The 24,014-nt window shown below is 39.9% G+C and overlaps 1 protein-coding gene across 1 annotated transcript in view; it reads left to right on the top strand.

The window, feature by feature from the left end:
* Positions 1-23,780, top strand: part of Lyplal1 (lysophospholipase like 1) — a 34,930-nt gene extending 11,150 nt beyond the window's left edge. The window contains exons 3-5 of the mRNA XM_051148096.1: positions 2,454-2,623; positions 22,698-22,813; positions 23,510-23,780. Coding sequence (XP_051004053.1) covers positions 2,454-2,623; positions 22,698-22,813; positions 23,510-23,761 — 538 coding nt within the window. The 3' untranslated portion in view covers positions 23,762-23,780. The remainder of the gene's footprint in view (positions 1-2,453; positions 2,624-22,697; positions 22,814-23,509) is intronic.
* Positions 23,781-24,014: the final 234 nt, after the last annotated feature.

Raw genomic sequence — 24,014 nt, 5'->3', positions numbered from 1 at the left:
CACTGGGAATTGTCTGAAGGTTTGAGGGTGTGTCTTCTTAAGAAGGGGTGCCCTCTCCCACAAACCCCCCGCATCCCCGTGCAAGCATTTGACCTGCTAAGATGACATGAGCACGGCATTATATGTTTAACCATGAAGCTGATTTTATACTGTAGTCAGTGCCCTCAAGTGAGACCTTCATACCTCCACCAGCACCTGTCTCTACAGCTGACATGGGGAAAAGAAGTTCTCCTCGAGGTAGAATGGCGTGTCTTTACCACCTTATGGAGGCAACTTTGAAACAGGTATTAAAGTAAACACTATACCGTCCAATCCAGCAATATGATTCTTGGTCTCTCTTCCATAGGAATAATAGTCCCACTATATACAAAGTACATCTATACTAAATGCACATGCTTAATGTCACCCTGTCCACAGGGACTAGGATCTAGGTACAAAATTAGTGGTCATCAGGGTAAACGTGTGATTCAGTTGTGAAATGGCTTTGTCTCTGAGCATAAAAATTTATTTATATGCTTATTTGGATTCATAGGAATGAGGGCTGGTAGGGGTGGTGGGGAAATGGGGGAAGGACCCACATGTCCAGTGACTCAGAAAGGATTGTGAAAGAACACCATTCACTAATGAAAAGCTGCATAGGTGAGGACTGTTTAGTTAGATTTCTGTGGGGCACCTTAGAGAAGAGCGTGCACACGCATGAGAAGCAGAATGCGTTTTCCAGTTTTGAATAAGGAAAATAGTGCTGAAAGGTTATGCCTTCGTATATGTGGAAAAAGCACTGGGGTTTAGTTCCCAATGCTTAAAACCATTTGCTACTATGGAGAAAGAGTCTTGTAAGGGGAAGGATGAGGAGATGAGCGTAAATTAGATCAGATTGTTATCTCAGAAGTCAAAATAGTATATATGTATATATGTGTATATATGTATATAGTATAGTATATAGTATGTATGTGTACATATGTGTATATATGTATATAGTATGTATATAGTATGTATATGTATATATGTGTATATATGTATATAGTATGTATATATGTATGTATGTGTACATATGTGTATATATGTATATAGTATAGTATATAGTATCAGTATAGTATAGTATATAGTATGTATATAGTTAGTAATATACAGTAATACATGGCTGTATTGGTGACACACTTTTACACATACACAGAGCAGGGGAAATTCGGTGTGTATGCACTGACAGGAATGTCCTATCTGTGACATGCACCGGAACACTAAAGGCTCATTCCAAAGCAGACCTGTTGCAGGAGTCTGCAAGCCAGCAGCACGTGGGCTTCTGTTATGTTTGCGTCAGGGCACCTTGTTTCTAGGCTTCTCTCAGCTTCTCCAAGAAAGTTTTAAATACAGTCAGGCTTCCCGATTGACTGCCCCTTAGTTTGCTGTGGTGTCCTTAGAAAACGTGGTGGCTTATACCAGCCCCTTAGCACTGGTGGTGCCTGCAGACACTGGGGAGGCCATTGGATGTGGTTTCAGAGAAGAGCCAGGAAGTAGGTCAGCTCCTCCTGGCACCTCTTTGTCCCTGCCTTGTACTTCCTAAGCCTCTTGCTTCATACCTTTACCTACAGCACTAGGAAAGTGAGTCCGAGACAAGTAGATGGGGGTGGGGGTTGGATGAGTATCCACCAATTAATGAGGAGAGTCGCTGTGATTGGTTGAGATGCCTTTCAATCATGGCGGGTCTTTTGTTGCTGGCTAGCTCATTTGTGGCAGTTTTACATATAAAGCAAACCCTGCATTTTGCTGTTAAGTAGGAAAATGAGAATTTGCCAAGGAATAGCCAGTGCCTCTGGTCAAACTGCCTGTCCATAATCTGAGGCAGCCCTTCCTTCTCCATGTTTTAGCAGAGATGCTCCTGCACCTTTTTGCAATTTCCATAAACACATCTCTCTGAAAACTGTCCTTATTTCACACACAGTCCTCCCCCGCCCCTTAACCTTTGCTAACACGGAAGTTACACCTGACACCTTTGACCGCATTGTAATAGGCTTACAAATATTAGGAATGTGCACAGATATGGATATAGAACTGGAAGCTCGTTGCATAGCATTAGTGTCCACGAATGGGATAAGATTCATAGCAGCATAACTGTCCTGACAGTAAGTGGTTTACGGGTTTGTGAGATGGCGCAAGGGGTAAGTGCGCTTGTCCCCATGACTGAGACCCATGTTCTACCCCTGGAATCCTCATGGTGGAAGGAGAGGTCTGGGGCTTGCATGAGTGTAGCAATTAGACAAACAAAGATGATGAACCATCTTTAGGAAATGTTAATGGAATAAATACAAAAAAATTAATGTAGTGTGTACGGGGCATTTTCCATACAAATTCTTTAATATTAAATTTAGCAACAAAAAAATAGTACACTAATCCTTTAGAAATTAAAGCAAGTGTCTTAAAATCACTCATATGTTGCTGTTCTTTGTTTTAAACAGGCCATATACTCCTATGAAGGGAGAGCTCTCCAATGTGTGGTTTGACAGATTTAAAATATCTAAGGACTGCCCAGAACACCTTGAGTCAATTGATAGAATGTGTCAAGTGCTCACTGGATTGATTGATGAGGAAGTGAAAAACGGCATCCAGAAGAGCAGGATATTAATAGGTGAGGACTTTATAGCATTGCTAATGTGCGTTGCTTTGTCTAATTACATTGCTTGAGTTGTATGTGTCACATTGTTTGCAAGTACGTGAATATTGCCTGACCCATTCACAGTTCTGGACAAGCTACATGTGCTGCTTTCAAAAATATTAGCGTCATAAACAACAGCTCATGAAACTTTCATTGATTTTCATTTTTAATAATAACCCTCTTTTGGCTTGTTTATTTGTTTTAGACAAGGCATTGCTATATAGCCAAGACTACCTCAAACCCCCAGTTCGCTGTGTTCGCCTCTCAAGTGCTGCGCTATAGGAATGTACCACCGTGCCCTAGATATTTTCCCATTTCTTTACATGATAAACATTTTTCTTCATTAGTTTTTAACTGAGATTGTCCATGGCAATTAAAAGATACTTTTCTTTATGTAGCTGTGTTTTATGAATATAAAATTAAACCACTCTTACCATGATTGAAATGGGTTATATGCTGAGTGTGCTGTCAAATTCATGAGCACAAAGTCTTTCAAGTGGGTGTCATTAGACCAAAGCATTGATAACCTTGTGTTAAACATGTCACAACGAGCCCTATTCCTGAGGGTATTTAAAGCTTTATGTAAACTCTGTGTTGAATACTTCTTTGTGCAAACTCATCAAATATATAAACTAGCAAAATGTTGATTTCTCTAATATATACAAACGCAGGATGAGATGTGTGGAATGTCAGCAGTACAGAATGTTTTGGTTGTACATTATACAACCTTGTAACACCTGTATTTGATGATGGAATTATAATATAAATTAAATATTGCTGTCACATGCTAAATAGCATTAAATTGCACTCAGAAATCTTCTAGAGACTGGATTAAAGCGCATTCTTAGTACTGTAAAGTTCCCTGATGCTCACTGAGGTACTGAGCTGCTTAGTGACTTACCAAGGCCCCATAACACAGTGGATGGAGTCCGTTCTGCTTTCTGCCTTCACTTGCTACTTTAGTTTATTAAGAACTGGTATGACACCTAGCCCAGCATCCCCACCTTCCTAATCCTCAGTTTCCTTGTCTGTGCTTGACACTGAGTGTAACCCCAGTAGAGATAAGCTAAGAACAGTGTGGGAGGCCTGGGACGAGCACAGGGGTAGAAGACACAGCTCAACCTGCAACCTTATAAATAGCAGAGAGAAATCACAGTTTTCACCATTCAGTCATCAGCTCATTCTTCCTAAGTCCCTACTATTGTGGCAGGAGATAGTCCAGATACTTAAAGGGACAAACATAATGCAAGCTCTGTGTCATACAGTTCTTCCTGTAAGTTACTTAAAGAAGTAACTAATCCTACTGGGCTGTGATGAGCACCCTAGCATCGTGTGACCTACAACTTTACAAAGGGAGTGGTCACATATTATGCCCCATGCCACTCCCTACCCCCTGAGCATCCATCACAAGGCCTAGCACAAGTACATGCTAAGCAAATCTATACTGAAGAGATGACTGGTGGACAAACTGGTGATTCGAGGAACTATAGTTGTAGGAATTTAAAGGAAGAAAACGTCATGTGCACTTGGGGATGTTAGATGAGGACCAGAGTAGGATGGCAGTGACACTGGGGTGTATAACTTGTTAAAATTTAACCATTATACAGTGGCAGTCCATGCATGGGGGGAGGGGTTGAGACAGACAGTAAATTTGAGGTGGAAAAGGTCATGCTTATTGTTTTGGCCTGTGACATGAGCTACCATAACAAAGTCAGCTACCCTACTGGGAAGTATTTTGTTGATGCTCTTTGCCAAGTTAAGAGTCTGAAGTGGTATAGTTGGGTAGTAATGACAGAGATGTGTCCAAGAGTGAAGTCTAATGTGCCTGGCTAGACCAGTCTGTACCTACTGTAAATAGCTGTAATGTCTGTAAAGTGGAGATACTGAAAGTATTTGGTAGGGAAATGGCACTTATAAGGTATGTGGCTTACTCTTGACTCCTAATAGATCCTCTTAGGACTATTCTATGCTTTAGGGAATGATCTGTCCAAGGGGCTAACGAGCTAGGCATGGATCAGAGAGATGGTGCATTGGTTCCAAGAGTGCCAGCTGCATTTCCAGAGGACCTGGGTTCAATTCCCAGCACCCACTTGGCAGCTCACAACCATCTGTAGCTCCAGCTCCAGCTCTAGGAGACTGGATGTCCTCTTCTGGCCTCCATGGGCACTAGACATGCATGTGGTAATAGGCATACATGTAGGCAAAGCACCTATACATGCAGAATAAAATAATAATAGATATGTATTTTAAGTTAGACATGTCCTTGAATTTGTCAGTATTAGGTAATGGAACCCAAGGAGGTCATAGCAGTAGGAAAATATTATAATGAAAATTTGTTGTAAAATAAGACTACAGAGTCTTTGGAAGTCTTTAAAATAATAAAAACATCTTTGAATGCCATAATCTATAAGTCTCTGAGGCTTTTGAAGACCGTATCTATTTTACCTTATACATCTATAGAATCCTATCTAGCTGTGAAACCTAAGATATATATTCTTGTGGTAATAATTGACATGCTCATGATTTGATCAACTAACAATTAGCTTGTATTACTTAATTATCCTAAACAGCCTGCAATAGCACTTTCAATGTATTGGAAGTAAACCTTGTATTATAGCTGAGTTGTATTGGTACAATACCTCATATTTGTGTGTGTATGTGTGTGTGTGTGTGTGTATATATATATATATATATATATATATATATATATATATATATATATATATATAGAGAGAGAGAGAGAGAGAGAGAGAGAGAGAGAGAGTTTGTGAAGAAAAATCTTAAATTTGAATTCTATACCAATGTATCAAAATTAAACTTACTTTGCATCAATATACAAAATTCTATACCAATGAATTAAAAATAACCTTATTTGTGAGTAACAATTAAGGCCTTAAGTTGAGGAATAGATTCAAAATCTACTTTTTGTTCTATCATCCCTATATACGTCTATATTCCCCCTTCTTTCTTTTCAACCCCTATCTCCATACCTACAAAAGAAAGATAAAGGAAAAGAGAGACATCCCTGAGTCCCACCTTGTTTTTTGTCAGCATAAGATCAATAATAACTTATAACCAATTCCCAATGAAAATAAGCATCTGTAGCCCAAGAGAGCAAACAAAAACCTACCCAACCCCTTAGGGGAAATGGGGTGTCATTCTATTAAGGTTTCTTCCAGTTGATTTGGGGCAAACAATACCTTTGTAGAGGCCCAAATAAAATTGGGGAAGATGATTAAAACAATCCAAAAATAGCATTTGTGGTCCAGTTTCTAAATGTTGAGAAATTCCAGGCTTAATAGGAGTCCCATGTGGGACAGTCTGAAATGCTGGACCAATTGGGATAGGAAGCTTTCTTCAAAACTGTCCTGGAAGCTGTCCTGCTCTGATGAGGAACAGCAACTGAAGCACTTTTTGCTGGAACATGAAGGATGCAGGATGTCAGCGTCCAGCATGCTAAGAGGAGTAAATCCTGTCAGGTCTGAACCAGTGTCAGTGTTCAGTTCTTTTGTTCTGAAAACATCTAATTCCCCACAAGCACTATACAGTCCTATAATTTTAAACATATGAGGTGTGCAGGATGCACAGAACAATTAAGACTGGTTCTCTGCTTTGTATGAGCAGAAGCAAAACATCTGCAAATCTTCATTCATGCCATACAAAAAAATGGCATCTAATAAGTCGTCACAGGGATTCTGTGACCAACACAAAGCCTTGTCTGTGCATAGATATTCATGTCTCAGCCAGTCTCAGAGCTATTCCCATGTAGTGGGATTAGCAATGTAAGTTACCTGCCTGTCCTGCAGTTTGAATTCTTTACATCCTGATTGTAGGCCCTTCCTCCATCACCACCAGATCCCACCCTCCTTCCTTCATACCTTCTCCCTCCTTCCCCTAGTCCTCAGGAAGGGGAGCCCTCCTCCCCTAACATCTGACCTCAGCCTATCGAGTGTTATCTGTACCACCTGTGTCCTCTTCCTCTGTGGGATGGCAAGGCCACCTTGCCAGGGGGAAGTGATCAATGTTCAGAGGCCGATGTCCTGTCAGAAGTAGTCCCTACTCCACACATTGTGGGACCCACAAGGAGACTGTGTTGCCTATCTACTACATCTGAGCAGAGTGTCTAGGTCCACATTATACACGGACCTTGGTTGGCGCATCAGTCTCTGTATTGTAATTTGGATATCATGTTTTAAGTGGCTAATATCTGCTTATGAGTGAGTATATACCATATGTGTCTTCCTGGGCCTGGGTTACCTCAGTCAGGATGATTGTCTCTAGTTGCATCCATTTGCCTGCAAATTTCAAGATTTCCTTGTTTTTTATTGCTAAATAGCTTTCCATTGTGTAAGTGAACCATAGTTTCTTCATCCATTCTTTGGGTGTGAAGGACATTGAAGTTGTTTCCAGATTCTACCTACTATGAACAAGGTTGCTATGAACATAGTTGAGCAAATGTCTTTGTTGTATGGTGGAGCATACTATGGTGGGCATAGTATATGCCCAGGAGTGGTATGGCTGGATCTTGAGATAAATTTATTCCCAATTTCTGAGATAGTGTCAGATTGATTTACAAAGTGGTTGTACAAGTTTGCACTCCTACCAGCAATGGAAGCGTGTTCCCCTTTCTCCTCATCCTCGCCAGCATATGCTGTCACTTGAATTTTGATTCTGACAGGTGTAAGATGGAATCTCAGAATTGTTTTGATTTGCATTTTCCTGATAATTAGGAATATTGAACATTTCTTTTAAGTGTTTCTCAGCCACTCGATATTCCTCTCTTGAGAATTCTGTTTAGCTCTGTACCCCATTTTTAAGTGGGATATTTGGCTTGGTGGTGTTTAATTTCTTGAGTTCGTTATATATTATAGATATTAATCCTTTGTCAGATGTAGGGTTGGTGAAGATCTTTTCCCAGGCTGTAAGCTGTCATTTAGGTTCTGTTGACAGTGTCATTTGCCTTACAGAAACTTCAGTCACATAAGGTCCCATTTATTAACTGTTGATCTTAGAGCTGTTGGTGTTCTGTTCAGGAAGTTGTCTCCTGTGCCAATGAGCTCAAGGCTCTTCCCCACTTTTTCTTCTAGCAGATTTAGTGTGTCTGGTTTTATGTTGAGGTCTTTAATCCATTTGGACTTCAGTTTTTTGCAGGACGATAGATATGGATCGATTTGCATTTTTCTACGTGTGGCCATCCAGTTAGACCAGCATCATTTGTTGAAGATGGTGTCTTTTCTCCATTGTATGGTTTTGGCTTCTTTATCAAAAAATCAAATGCCCATAGGTATGTGGGCTTATTTCTGGGTCTTCTATTCAGTTCCACTGATCAACCATCCTATTTACATGCCAATACCATGCTGTTTTTATTACTATTGCTCTATAGTACAGCTTGAGATCCAGGATGGAGATTGCTCCAGAAGATATTTTATTGTGCAGGATTGTCTTAGCTATTCTGGGTTTTTTTTTTTTTTTTTTTCCCATATGAAGTTGAGAATTGATTTTTCTAGGTCTGTAAGGAATTGTGTAGGTATTTTGATAGGAAATGCATTGAATCTGTAAATTGCCTTTGGTAAGATGGACATTTTTACTATGTTGATTCCCTCATCCATGAACATGGGAGATTGTCCTGTCTTCTGATATCTTCTTCAATTTCTTTCTTTAGACACTTGAAGGTTTTTTTTTTTTTTCATGTAAGTCTTTCACTTGTTTGGTTAGAGTTACACCAAGATACTGTATGTTATTTGTGGTTATTGTGAAGGGTGTAGTTTCCCTAGTTTCTTTCTCACTCCATTTGTCATTTGTGTACAGCAGGGCTACTGATTTTGTTTTAGTTGATTTTTGTCTCCAGCCAATTTGATGAAGGTATTTATCAGCTACAGGAATTCCTTGGTAGAATTTTTAGGGTCATTTATGTATACTATCATGTCATCCTCAAATAATGATAGTTTGACTTCTTCCTTTCCTATTTGTATCTCCTTGATCTCCTTTAGTTGTCTTATTGCTCCAGCTAGGACTTCAAGTACTATACTGAAGAGCTATGGAGAGCTATGGAGAGAGTGGACAGCCTTGTCGTGTCCCTGATTCAGTGGCTATAGGCTTGCTGTATATTGCCTTTATCATGTTGAGGTATATGCCCTGTATCCCTGCTCTTTCCAAGCCTTTAAACATGAACGTTGGATTTTCTCAAATGCTTTTTCAGCATCTAAGGAGATGATCATGTGGCTTTTTTTCTTTCAGTTTACTTATATGATGGATTACATTGATTGATTTCTGTATATTGAACCACCCCTGCATGCCTGGAATGAAACCTACTTGGTCATGGTGAATGATATTTTTGATGTGTTCTTGGATTCAGTTTGCAAGTATTTTATTGAGCGTTTTTGCATCACTTTCATAAGAGAAATTGGTCTGAAATTCTTTCTTCGTAGAGTCTCTGTGGTTTAGGTATCAGGGTGACTGTTGCCTCACAGAATGAGTTTTGTAATGTTCCTTCTGTTTCTATTTTGTAGAATAGTTTAAGGAGAATTGGTGTTAGCTCTTCTTTGAAGGTCTGGTAGAATTCTGCACTGAATTCATTAGACCCTCAGATTTTTTTGGTTGGGAGACTTTTGATGACTGCCTCAATTTCCTTAGGAGATACAGGTCTATTTAATTTGTTTACCTGACCTTGATTCAATTTTGCTAGTTAATATCTATCAAGGAAATTCTCCATTTCATTTAAGTTTTCAAAATTTGTGGGATATAGGCTTTTGGAGTGTGACCTAATGATTCTTTGGATTTCCTCAATATCTGTTGTTATGTCTCCCTTTTCATTTCTGATTTTGTTTATTTGATTACTCTCCCTTTGCCTTTTAGTTAGCTTGGCTAAGGGTTTGTCTATCTTGTTGATTTTCTCAAAGAACCAGCTCTTGTTTTGTTGATTCTTGTAATTATTCTCTGTGTTTCTAATTAATTGATTTCAGTCCTGAATTTGATGATTTCCAGCGTCTACTACTCTTTGATGAGGCTTCTTCCTCTTCTTCTTCTTCTTCCTCTTCCTCCTCTTCCTCCTCTTCCTTCTTCCTTTTTTTCTTCTCTTTCTTTTCTTCTTTTTCTTCTCCTCTCTTCTCTTTATTCTCTTATTTTCTTTTTCTTCCTTCTTCCTCCTCCTTTCTTCTTTCTTCTCTTCTTCCTCCTCCTCTTCTTTTTCCTCTTCTTCTTTTTTCTCTTCTTTTTTTTTTCAAAAGAGAGTCTCTCTATATAGCCCTGGCTGTCCTGAACTCACTTTGTAGACCAGGCTGGCCTCAACTTCACAGAGACCCACCTGCCTCTGCCTCCCAAGTGCTAGGATTAAAGGTGTGCATTACCACCGCCCTGCTTCTTTTGTTCTAGAGCTTTCAGGTGTGTTGTTAAGTTGCAAGTATGGGATCTCTCCAATTTCTTTATAAGGGTACTCAGTGCTATGAACTTTACTGTTCACACCACTTTCATTGTGTCCCATAAGTTTGGGGATTCATTGAATCCTAGGAAGTTTTTAATTTCTTTTTAAAATTTTTTCCTTACCAAGATATCATTATGTAGAGAGTTGTTCCATTTCTGTGAGTTTGTAGGCTTTCTGTTGTTTCTGTTGTTATTGAGGTCCAGCTTTAAACCATGGTGTCTCATAAGATGCAAGGGATTATTTCAATAAGATGCAAGGGGCTATTTCAATCTTTTTATATCTGTTGAGGTTTGCTTTGTGACCAAGTATATGGTCGATTTTGGAGAGGGTTACATGAGTTGCGGAGAAGAAGGTGAACTCTTTTGTGTTTGGGTGAAAAGTTCTGTATATATCAGTTAGGTCCATTTGCTTCATGATATCTATTAGTTTTGTTGTTTCTCCATTTAGTTTCTGCCACAATAATCTATCTATCGGTGAGAGTGGGATGTTGAAGTCTCCCACTATTGAAGTGTGGGATTTGATGTGTGATTTAAGCTTTAGTAATGTTTCTTCTATGAATGTGGGTGCTCCTGTATTTGGGACACAAATGTTCAGAATTGAGACATCATCTTGGTGTATTTTTCCTTTGATGAGTATGAGGTATCTTTCCCCATCTCTTTTGATTAATTTTGGTTATAAGTCTATTTTATTAGATACTAGAATAGCTACTCCAGCTTATTTCTTGGCTCCGTTTGCTTAGAATACCTTTTTCCAGCACTTTACTCTAAGGTAATGTTTATCTTTATTGCTGAGATGTGTTTCTTGTATGCAGCAGATTGATGGGTCCTGTTTTCACACCCATTCTGTTAGCCTGTGTCCCTTCATTGGGGAGTTGAGGCCCTTGATAAGAGATTTTATTGACCAGTGGTTATTGGTTCCTATTATTTTGATGTTGGTAGTGGTAGAGTGTGTGTGTGTGCGTGTGTGTGTGTGTGTGTGAGAGAGAGAGAGAGAGAGAGAGAGAGGAGAGAGAGAGAGAGAGAGAGAGAGAGAGAGAGAGAGGGAGGGAGACAGAGACAGAGACAGAGACAGAGACAGAGATTCCTTTCTTTTATTTTTGTGGATGTGGAATTATTTATTTCCTTTGCTTTCCTTTGTAAAGTTATCCTCCTTTTTCCTTCTAGTTTCTTCTGTAAAACTGAATTTGTGGTTAGGTACTGTTTGAACTTGATTTTGTCATGAAATATCTTATTTTCTCCATCTATGATGATTGAAAGTTTTGCTAGGTATAGTAGTCTGGGTTGGTATCTGTGGTCTCTTAGTGTCTGCATGACATTTGTCCAGGCCCTTCTGACTTTCATAGTCTCTCTTGAGAAGTCAGGGGTAATTCTGATAGGTTTGCCTTTATATTGACTTGTCCTTTTTCTCTTGCAGCTTTAAATATTCTTCTGTGTTTTGATTATTATGTGGCAGAAGGATTTTCTTTTCTGATTCAATGTATTTGGAATTCTGTAGGCTTCTTGTTTATTTATGGGCATTTCTTTCTTTAAGTTAGGGAAGTTTTCTTCCATGATTTTTTTTTTAATATTTTCTGGGCCTTGCAGTTGGGAGTCTTCTTTTTCTTCTTATCCTTATGATTCTTAGGTTTGGTCTTTTCATAGTGTCCCAGATTTCTGTGTCAGGAGCTTTTTAGATTTGACATTTTCTTTTATTGCTGTATCCTTTTCTTCAGCCATATCCCTGATATTCTTTTCTTCGATCTCTTGAATTCTGTTGGTGATGCTTGTGTCTGTAGAACTTATCCTCTTCTCTAGGTTTTCCATTCCCAGGATTATCTCAGATTGTGCTTTCTTCATAGCTTCTGTCTCCATTTTTAGGTCTTAAAACCTTTTATTCATTTCCTTCTCCTGTTTAATTATAGTTTCTTTAAGTGATTTGCTCAATTCTTTCATCTCTTTCTTTGGACATTCCTGTTCTAGTTTGAGGGATTTATTTTCCTCCTTTAAGGCCTCTATCACTTTCATAACCTCATATTTGAAATCCTTCTCTTGTGTGTTGGCTGTGGTAGTATCTCCAGGGCTTGTTGTGGTGGTGGGACCACTGGTTTCTTGTGGTATCAAATGGTCCTGGGGATTGTTGATTGTGTTCTTATACTGACCTCTTCCCCTTCTGATGTATCTGGTTAGAGTGTGTGTCCAGTGCCTGCTTGGCCCTTGGAATTTTCTGTGGATTTGCTGGGTAACCTGAGGTCATATCCACTAATGTTCCCAACTGTGTTGTTTGCTAGGCTCTAGAGTCCACAGATGCTGGTGTTCTTTCAGGCCCAGGCTCTCTCTGTACCCCAGGGAGTTCAAGAGCCAAATGCCAGCCAGGCGTGTGGTGCTCAAGTGGGCACACAGTGACTGCTGAGACACCCAGGAGCTTTCTGTGGCTTTTCTGGGTGACCTGAGGTCAAGCTCCACTAGTATTCCTGATTGTGATGCCTTCTCGGTGCTAGTACCCACAGATGCTGGTGATTTTGCAGTCCCTGGCTTGCACTGCACACTGGGGGGGGGGGGCGGTGTGTTCCAGAGCTGTCTGCCAGCCAGGCATGTGGCATTAGCCTTCAGAGGCTATGTACCCATTTCTGTGGGTACCAGGGACTTTGCGGTTTTGCCGGAGGCTGGACCCAACCATGTTCCACACAGTTTGGACCCCTCTCGCCTGTGGGTCATCAGATCAGTCCTTAGGTTGTTGAAAAGTCTCTGCTGTCCTACTAATCAAACAAGGTGTATCTTAGGCGCTGCCATCTTGGATCCCCCTCATGAGTGTCTTTTTTCCCCCACAAGTAAGTTTAAACAAGTATTAGTGACTAATGTTAATTTGCATTTAATTTTCTATTTTCCGTTCAGTTCTGCTTTAAGTTTAGCACAAAAGGCTTTTGTAACAAACTTTATTATCTTATCCCTTCCATAGCATATGTATGTGTTTGTCTTCTTCTCTGTAATGTTCAAACTTATTTTTCTATAATTTATTTTTATATTTAATATTTGGTTTACTTGGAATTTAGATTAGTATTATTATTATTCTCTGGGGCAGCAAGAGAAATTTGTTGAAAGATTAATTTATATGTAATTATAAGACAGTCTGTGATCACGTTAGTACTTTATCAAGGCTTCGTGTAATTTATGGAAAAATTGTTTCTGGAAGAATTGCACACACACACACATATATAATACATTATAAAATCTAAAGTTTATAATGAAAGTAAAACAACATTTGTAGAATAATATACTTATGAAAATCTAAAACAAGAAAGAAAAATATATTATTCAAATGTGTAACATGAGACCGCTCTCCTAGCTTGAGATGTGATCCTGTCCATCTGTTTGTCCTCCTTAACCGTCTGGTTCCCGGACTGACAAAGAAAATAACAGCTCCACAGTGGAGTGTCATGAAATTCATGCGATTCTTGACCACTTGCACATGAACAATTGAGCCGCCGTACCAGCATTCTGTGTGCTGCCTGCACAGTAGCTGTTCACAGAGGAAGCACAATGCATTGTACTCGGTCTGCTTTTGCTGTGGTTTTCCCAATCACTGATCTAGCTGAAGTTTCTCATGTATTTAAAATGAGGCATGGGGTGCTTCTGATTCATTTGTACCCACTCATGGGATGCTTCTGAATCACGGCCTCTTGTTTATGGACATGAGAGCTAAAAGGCACCAGCAGGACATAACACTGAAGAACTGGAGGTGGGCGCTTACACTTTTGGCTGCTAGCCCTGGGCTTAGCACTTCGTAGGTGCACCAGCCTCCCTGAAGTCCATGCCACGAGTGATAATAATCCTACAGTGTGCAGTTCATATATGCCAATGACAGGGAAATACATAAAGGTAGGAATGGATCTGGCATTTCTTTCTGAAAGGCTTTCTTGCCAAGATTATATACTCTCTGCCCCACCCACTTCCATGGCCATCAGAGGGCTAAATGGCCATCCAGGCATGGCGCCACCATTCAGCAACCTTGAGATGGCTCACTGTTCTTCTTCATGGATGTTTGCCTGTCCTTGAGTAGTGTACATACCTCCCTGCCCTCTACCGTTTTCATTGCTCAGTTATGACTTGAACAGAAATCATTACAATATAGCTTTTGCTAGCTTTACTCTAATGTGTCTGTTAGCGTCTATACCAACTGTTGACATCTCAGTGCTGTTGGTAATGTTGTGGTAGAAAGATCCAGAAGGCAATAAGGAACATGCGCTTTGATTCCAAAGGATTTTTTACTAAATGTGCACGTGTACGTGGATTTACTTGTGTGACTATGTGTGACACATACACTCCATATTGAAAAGTGAAGGCTTATGTTATCAGAGCAAATAGTTGAAATGTAGAAAAATTCTTAGGTTTAAAGGCATAAAGTGGAAGTACTAGGTACAAAGTGTTTTCCTCACTCTTTCTGTGTAATAATGACCAGAGTTCTGACTTACGAGCTGATGTGTGTAGTGGGATCATGTCTCTGAGATTATAATTACAACATGTGGAACTTGGTAAAGAATATTCTGCTTCAGATCTGATGCAGGTGAGAAGGCCCATGTTCCCTGCATGTTGGTGGGATTGGTGCTGCTTTGTTGTGTTAAACACAGTTCTGTGTATGGCATGTGATCTGCCAACTCCCCCAGGGAGTCCATCTTCTATCGGGATTGCATTTAGACTAAATTTTATGCCTAAATTGTTCATAAAACTTAAGTGTTGGAGTAGTGACATTTCCCAGAAAATCCAATGAGATAGGAACTGAAGTCAGACGCTCTAATGTAGAAGTATTGTTGGAGAAATGAGTGGAAGATGTGAATCGGGTGACATGGAGAGAGCAAATCGGCAGACAGTAGGGGTTAAGACCTCTGTCCTAGGAAAGATAAGCCTCTAGCTGGTCTTAAAGCATGGCAAGAATTTGGTAAATGAAACCTATTTGCAGAAGAAAGCAAGAGGCATATCCCATTCTTACGGAATGGTGCTTTGCCATGCATCCCAAGACTTAGAGCACAGGTGATGTGATGCTGTGTTCACTTAAAAAGGATTGCCAGCCGTGCTGTGGGGCACTAGTACAGCAGGAAGGAAAGAACCAGATAAGCAGATTCATGGAGCAGTGAACTGACACCAAAATGTTGGGAAGGCAGAGGCAAATGGTTCCAAAGAAGATTACAGTTGACTGTGGAACAAGCTATGGAAAAATGCATTTTCCAAGTTTTATGCAAAAGACACACATTGCTCTCTTAATAGAAAACAGTAATCAGCTTCCATTGTAACAAAAGAGCTAGGTACAAGTTCTGCTGAGGGCGCATGTGTGATACACAGGTACGTCTGTAGGCTCAATTATTTTATAAAAAATATTTTTACTTTTTATAATATTAAACACATTACTAGTATACCACACAATCCAACAGGGCAGACAGTTGTTAAAAGAGCTAATTGTACCTTTAAAAAGATACTTATTAAACAAAAGAAAAAGGTAAAGACTGCCAGAGACTGATATCCTTAAGGTTTCATTATAATGTTTTTAAATATCCTTTTCTGATTGTTTGGGTTAGTCAGGTTGTTAAAAAAAAAAGGTAGGCTCATTTAATAAGTTCATAATAAAATATAATTGATGGATGTGGTGGCATATACCTTTAATCCCAGCACTGGGGAGGCAGGCGGATCACTATGAGTTCGACGCCAGCCTGGTCTACAAAGTGAGTCCAGGACAGCCAAGGCTAACACAGAGAGACCCTGTCTCAAAAAAAAAAAAATATATATATATATATATATATATATGATTGATAAAAAAAAATTGAGCCTACATAAGTCAATGCAAGCGTAGTCTCTGGAGACATTCACGAATCTTCATTGGGTGTATTAAGGATGTAATGTGGTGGTCAGTTTGCTTGTTTTTTGCGTATTTATACATCACATGAGTCTGAAGGTTATGATAAGATTTAGAAGAAACACAAGCATGCAATTACTAACTTTCCAGTTACTTTTTGAAAGTTGACCAGATGTCCCCAGTAGAAACAGCCCAAATCCTCCACTGTGAAGAAATGCAGCAGTGTGAGATTGCCTTGTCTTCTGGCCCTCTTACACATCCACTGTGGGTGCCATATGTAAAATATAAGTGCATTTTATAGCCAGTGCATACCTTCGATTTTTCTTAATGGAATTCTGTATGTTTTTATTAACAAAATAAGTCAAAATGGAGAGTGGGCAGTTCCAGCATGCACTGTTGTGCTTGAGAAGTCTGGAGGTGATGGGAATACTCTTCAGTTAGCTGATGCTTAGCACATAGCCCTCCTCATCTGTCAGTCACGTTTGTGGGAAGTGATCATAAGCTTTTCTTCTCTGTGCAGCTTTCCCGATTGAACAGTGAGGGAAGTAGGAGATGACTGGTTCCCTTCCACCTGTGAATGGACTAAAAGTCAGAGGTTATGAATAACTCAGAGAGAACCTAGAACTCAAGCCCCTTAATTTAGTCAAGAACTTTCTACCATGATCAGAATCCATTGGTGGCCACTAGGTGGTGATAATTTGTTAAGAGAAAATATTGATATAATTTAGGTTCAATTTTGATCTAGGATGTAAGGAATCCGACTCTTACCAGAATTTTGACACTAGGAATGCATGATCAAAATTTTGCAGTAGGGAGGAGAAAGGGCTTGTAGGCCCACACTTATGTCACATGGGTGACCCATATACTCACCATGAATGGCACAGTTAAACAGTTATGGTGATGCATAAACATTCATGTTATATAGCCATTAAACTACTGTCTACACATGGAAGGCACTCAGCGAATGTTTATCACATTTTAAATTTAGATCTTAACTATCTTTTGTAATCCTGTGTGAAGATATTAGGGATCCACATGAGATAAAGCAGGGTGCAAAGTAGAGTTTGTTCAACTATTCAAAGAAAATTTGAAAACCTACTAAATTTAGGTCTAGGTACTAAGAATTTCAAGATTCGTTTCCTTTATTTGTTTTATCTATGGAGCATTTTTAAATTTTACTTTATCTTTATAGAATAGGAGTGTATTAATATATTAACATTATAATAAGATTTAAAATAAAAGCAAATTAGAGGGGCATCTGGAATCCACAAGATGCAGTCTACAATACCATCTTCTGAATGCTCATGTCTTGCTTGGAGCTAGCATGTGGAATGGTGGCATTGTTCTCTCTATAGGAGTCTTTAGCAGCATATAGCAGGCCTCCAAAGACTTGACTGGGACCATTGTCCTAACACTTTTTCATAGAAGAGTAGAAATTTTGTAATGTGTGAGCTTCATAGGAGAGGAAATACAGAAATAAACATGGTAACCATGAGTTGTCTATTCCAAGGTCTTCTGAGGCTTTTCTCCAGTTTGAAGAGTATCAGAGTACCATGTAAATGAAATAGAGGGACTGCAAGTTGGGACAGTGGTGGGGTTTATTATCTTAAAATTCTGCTCCCTTGATAGCAAACATTGCATTTTTGTCCTTAGGATTTTGTTTTGAGAAAGAACATGTTAATAATTTTCCCAGTATAGATTTTTAATAGATTGTTTCTTTTTTTATTTTATACAAAGAGTTCATAAAGCCAAGTTTATTATTTTTTAACATGTTTTATGCAGCTTGTTAATCTTAAGTATAAGTTAAATTGTTACCTCTTATTACTTTAAATACTTCACCAGCAACCATAACTGCCCACCATAACCATTACCCACAGTGAATTTACTGTTTTCTATTTACTTACTGAGTGGTATATTGTGGGCTGGAGTTTAGACTCCTGGATGGAAAATTGACTCAAATAACTGGTCCTTTGTGTTCAGTTTTCTTCTTTGAGGGAAAATATACAAAGTTCCTTTTCACAGTCCCCTGGTAGAGGTGACAGTGTTGTCAGAGCCAGCAAGTGGGAGCTGTGATTGCCTCACAGGATTGTAAATGGGTTAGGACTTAAAATGAGATCTTAATAGCATTTCAACATGCACATGTTCTCCCCATTGTGATATATAGAAGCAAGGTGAAAGGCTTATAGGAACCTTTATGTGTTTTCTTCTTTCTTTTTTCTCTTTTCTTTTTCTTCTCTTCTGTTGCCCCTTACCAGAGCCCTCTCTATTTCTGTTTTTTTTTTTTGGCGGGGGGGTGTCTTTCTTTCTTTCTCAGTCTAGTCATCAAAGGACACTGAAGCCACACAAAGTCACTAGATTTCCTACTTAATAAAAATGCAATGTCAAAGGTGCTTTGTGTGTAAAGTTTTATGGTTTTATGATCATTTTAAAACATATTTTGGCTTTTTAATTTGTTTGATTTATACTTTTACTTTTTATGATCTTTTATCTTTTAATGAAATTCCTTTAGCTAAGTTGGATTTTGAAAAGTTGTTTTCTCTGGTACACTTAGATGCTCTTTGTTGTTTAAGTATAGCTGCCACCAGTGACTGTGGCTCTTTAGATTCAAATTTAAACTACCTAAAGATTAAACACATTTTAGAATTTAGTTTCCCTATCATACTAGCTATCCTTGAAATGATCATGAACAATGCTTGAGAAAACGTAATTCAAGTTTTTTAGTTTCTCAGAAAAGAACAGCTCTGTAGCCTGGATGTAGCCCTGGAGTCCACAATAGATAGATCATCTTAAATCACCACCATGTTTACATTTAATCCTTAATTCTTCCTCTTGAATTGGTCACCATAGCAGCTGTGATTTCCCAACATGTAATTCATGGTGGAAGAGCTTCACCTCACACACATGGTAGAAGAGCTTTACCTTACACACATGTGAAGAGATTTTGCTCATGCCTGGGAGTGAGTCTCATGTATTTTTAAGAAGACAAATTAGAATGTTCAGGCCGAGCATTGCAACCACTCAGTCCAGGTTTCCTTTTCTTTTGTGACATGCGGTGGTGTTCAAGTTGACCTCAACCTCACAGTTCTCTTACTTTCTCCCGAGTGCTTCAGTTACATGTGAACACCACCATTCCTCACCTCAACATTACATGTTTTTCAAAGCTTTATTATCATATCAAATTAAATGGCCAGAAAATGACATTTCCTGATGATAAATTTGCCTCCTTGCAGAAGTATCTTTTTCAAACTTCAGTTTACATTAACTTCATTTATCCAGTGAATATTTATGAAGCTCCTGCTGTGCCCAGCCCTGTTCTAAGGATAGGGAGATCTTTCTTCTCTGGTGAATGCTAAGTCACTATGCTCTTCACTGAAGACCTTATTAAAGTGTCAGAAGCAGAAGCAGCCGCATGCACAATGTCTGGCTTTTGAGTTTTATGTTTAATAAAGATCCACTTAATAAATCCCAGCAAGAAATTAAATGCTAGGAACAGTTTCTAGTATGATTTATTATGATTCCTTCTGTGAAGGAATATTGCCTTGCTACAGAGGAACTGTTAAACTGCTAGCTATGGCTTGAATTATCGCAGTGCCAGTATCATGGCTCACCTCCTTCCCTCTCCTCCCTAGCCTCACACTTCCTCCAGATCCCACTCTTTCTCCCTCTCTCCCTCTCCCTCTCTTTTCCCCTTGCTCCCCCCCACACACACCCCTCAGAATACTTTTAGATGCATAGCTCATGCGTAGCAGTGTATTTGCTTTTACAATTTATATGAATGAATAAGGAACAACAAGTTGCAGCTTCACCCCACGAGCATCTAGGAAGGATGGGATTCTGTTCTGAGAGATGTTGATTCTTTCTCCCCAGTGAAGAATGGAGCTGTGTGCTTGTGACAAATATAAACTTCGACTACCTTTAATTCAAATTTTAGTGCTCACCAGTCTCAGTGTTGTGCAGCACTCTGATAGAAATTGATGAGGCTGTCTAGCTCTCTGTTTTCTTGGAAATTAAGTCCTGGATGTTAATGAATTTATTTGGACATTCAGACTAGAAATAAGGTTCCCATATTGTCAGTCTAATCCTCCTTGTAGTTTAAATTTTTAAGTTAGAAAATATTAATGGAAGCTTATAAATCTTTGCTGAACTATCAAGTTAACAGACATTTCGGGTGGGTTGGTTGGTTCTGAGACAGGGCCTCATGTAGTCTGGGTTGACCTCGAGCTCCTGATCCTCCACCTCCTCCTCCTCCTCCTCCTCCTCCTCCTCCTCCTTTGTGCTGGCAATATAAGGGTACATACCAAACATGGATTCTGTTATACAGACCTAGCTATTCTGTTGCCATTGTATACCAGGCACTGACCCAAGCTGGGCATCTGGAGATGAACCAGCTAATGTGTACATACATACAGGGGAGGGCACAGACGCCACTCCGCATGTCATAAACACTCAGCCAGTTTCTGACGAGTGAAGAAAACTTCCTCTTGAGTTTGCAACAGGGAGAGAACTAGTGTATCTTCAGCAAATGAAAAGGAGAACTTCGCTTCAAAGCCACATGGTGCTCGCTACGGTGTTGAGATTTCAGTTGACAGAGGCCTGAGGCTAGAGACGCAGCACAGTCTTACGGAAACACGGGCTCAGCGATTCCCTCTGTGTACACCCATGTTCCAGTGCTGGGAGCTGATCATGTCTGTGCCAAGATCTCCGTGCATAGAGGGGACGTGTGGATGATGCAGCATTGCACAGACACACAGCTCCCGCCACCAGCTGCTATGTCCAGGGAAGGCTCACGCACAAAGGCAAGCTATGCCTAGTGTCTTGAGATGTGTGCCTCCTCCTTCCCCAAGCTGTTCCTGAACCTTTCTTTGCTGTCTTTGCAGGTGGGGATGGTGGCGGGTCTATCATCCTATAGATGGCTCTCGTCCACAATGGTCTAGTCACTAGACCACTAGGCTGTAGTGCTACCGGTTAGCCCATGTCCTTTCTTTCTGTAGTAATAAAATTACAGGCATGATAATCATTCTTATCATGCATGGTTATTGTTTACAAATTGTGCCTTTTAGGAGAAACTAAACTTTTCAATCTGCTAGCCCTCTTTTATATATTTGAATCCTGATCCCTAATTAATAGCAGCTGCCTTCCCCGGAGAAAGAACTCCTCGGAATAAATATCAAAAAGAGGAGAGTCAGTACAATAAGCTCTCTCACAGTGATCTGGATCCGGAAAGTCTTTACTTTATACCTAAAATTAAGGACACACCTTTCAGCAGGCTACCTGCTGCCTCAGGCCTTTTGATGGATATAGGGGGTATCTTATAAATTCACACTTACTCTCTGAGGAGGGCTCACATTGGCCTTTATTATGTGATGTAAGGCAGAAGCCTGAAAATTAGGAGACCAAATTGTGTACCAGAGTGTAATTTTAAACCCTGTAAATGTGTGGTTTTCTTTCGCTATTTATTTCTCATAGACTACAAATGAGAAACCTTCAACTCTCACTAAAGGCTAGCTGACACAGAGCACTGAGCTCTGGCCATGTGTACAGGCATCACCATCTCTGCTCTTTCCCCGACTGCCATCACTGTGATGTGGGTGTTTTTTCATCTGTGCCCCTAAATAGCAGGGCCTCTATGTGTTTTAATTTGCCTCAGTCCAGCAACTGTCACAGTATTCCGCACATAAAGACTGACTGAGGCAGGAGAAACAGGAGTTCCAGGACAGCCTGCGCCACAGAGCAATGCTATCTCAAAAAGCCAAGGGCTGGCTAAGTCATTCTCAGCCCTTGGAGCATTTAAAGTTGTTACACGAATAAATGATTTTTTTCTTGGATAGATGATTTCCTTTTATTATATCTCGTCAATTTACAAAGTATTACCATAGTCCAAAAATGCTTTACCTAGCTCACCGATGTTTTTAATCATCCTTCCTAATGCAGAGCTAGGTAATCAGGCATCTGTTATGGGGAAGATAGCAGAAACATGACTGTTGGTGTGGTCCATGGCACAGCGAGTGCTAAGGAGAGGAACATGCTACTAACCCAAACTTAAGTAGACACTGGAAGTTTAAGTCAGGTAAATGCATACTATGACTTATATTTTGAACTATGGTACTTTTCTTGATACATATAATTTCTCTCCTGAGGCTGGCTCCTTTTATAGTGCATCTCTTTACCACTGATATCATGGCACTATTTATTCATAGCAGGATTTTTTCTATGACATGAGGAACACTGGTGGTTGAGTAGGAGTTGCCCTCACAGGCTCATATATTTGAATGCTTAGTCACCAGGGAGTGGAACTCTTTGAAAGGATTAGCAGGATTAGGAGGTGTGGCCTTTTCAGAGGAGGTATGGGTTTGTTAGAAGAAGTGTATTACTGGAAGTAGGCTGTGAGGTTTCAGATGCCCACTCCAGGCCCAGACACACTCCCCTGTACCACCACCCCCACACACCCCAAGTCCCCATCTCTCTGCTTGAAAATCAGAGTAGAGCTTTCAGCTACTTCTCTGGCATCTAGTGGGCCTGCCTGCCATCATGTTCTCTGCCACGATGATAATGGACTAACCCAAATTAAATGCCTTTTTAATAATAAGTGTCATTATATTATTACTTTATTCTGATTATTCTATCAGTGATAGAACAGTACCTAAGAAGGAGATTGAAGTTCTTTTTAGGAGTATATTTCCTTCACATCTCAGATGTCCTTAGGATGTTTGTGAAAGATTGGTACCGACCTGTTTTATTTTGAGGTACCATGTAACCATGTATGTGAATTCGTCTTCTTCTGATAAACATGTGTATTCCTTCCCTTAGGAGGATTTTCTATGGGAGGCGGCATGGCGATGCATTTAGCATATAGAAAACACCAAGATGTGGCAGGAGTGTTTGCTCTTTCTAGTTTTCTGAATAAAGAATCTGCTGTTTACCAGGTGAGTTCCAGATTTAAAAACAAACAAACAAACAAATGTAACAAGAAAAATAGACACATTGAAACTAAAATAAACTTGGTAACTAAGTGGTAAAATGTGGTGCCTAGTCGATACAGATTCAGTGTCCCTGCAGCTCAGGGCCAGGTGACTCCAGGAAGCCTCTCTATTCAGCAAGTACCCCATGGAAAGGACTGTTACAGGGGAGGGGTGTGTTTAATAGTATCTGAATCCTCTATACAGAAGTAGGATGTAGAAGACTATTGTCAGACTTGATTATTACGAGGCTACTCCAAAATCAATTATGAAGCTAATACCTTCCAGTAATATTCAAGCTGACAATGATTCTACCCGATGCTGTTACAGCTTCATTACTAAAAGTTGAACAGAATATGAGAATGTGGCTTTTCCCTTCTGTTCTACCTCAGCTCTGTACCTCTCCCTCTTCCTCTCTCTGACTGCTATCTTTGCATTTCACTCAGTTTCTTGAGGAAACGCTTTACCGGCCTTGAAGAGTTTTCAGTGGCATGACCACAGGGCACACACCCGCACAGCCATCATGGAGGCCTGCCCCCTGGCATCCATGCCCTCGCTCTGCACACCTCCGCTTCCTCTTCCTGCACTGATAGAAGCTGTAGTCTGCTAGGAGTGCTCTTCTCTGACAGATTGCCTAATGGGCCGTCTCACACCTTCCTCTAGGGTCTTCAGCAAGGTGATCAGCAAGGTGACCGCGTGCTCCCTGAGCTATTTCAGTGTCACGGCACTGCAGATGAGCTAGTTCTTCACTCTTGGGGCGAGGAGACAAACTCAAAACTGAAATCTCTAGGAGTGAGCACAACGTTTCACAGTCTTCCAAACATCTACCATGAGCTGAACAGAACTGAGCTGGAAGGACTGAAGACCTGGATTCTCACGAAGCTGCCAGAAGGGATTGACAATCAGAGAGAATGAATCCTGAGCACGTATTAATCATTTGCCTTCCATTTAATTTTTTCTCCTATTTCATCCGCACAAAAATTAAGTATGGTGAAACAGCCAGCACCCCCATATTATACAAATGGCATTCTATGATATCTGTCTATTTTCATTCAACTAAATTGTCTTTGAAAGTCAGCTGTTTATATTGTGGCTGCATGGATGCCATTGAATCAACACACTGCAATTTGCTTGTCCATCTGCCATAGATTTGAGTTACTTCCTGTGT

The sequence above is a fragment of the Acomys russatus genome, chromosome 6, assembly GCF_903995435.1.
Source record: "Acomys russatus chromosome 6, mAcoRus1.1, whole genome shotgun sequence".
Classification (NCBI taxonomy): Eukaryota; Metazoa; Chordata; class Mammalia; order Rodentia; family Muridae; genus Acomys; species Acomys russatus.
This window is presented reverse-complemented; position numbering and strand designations above follow the sequence as displayed.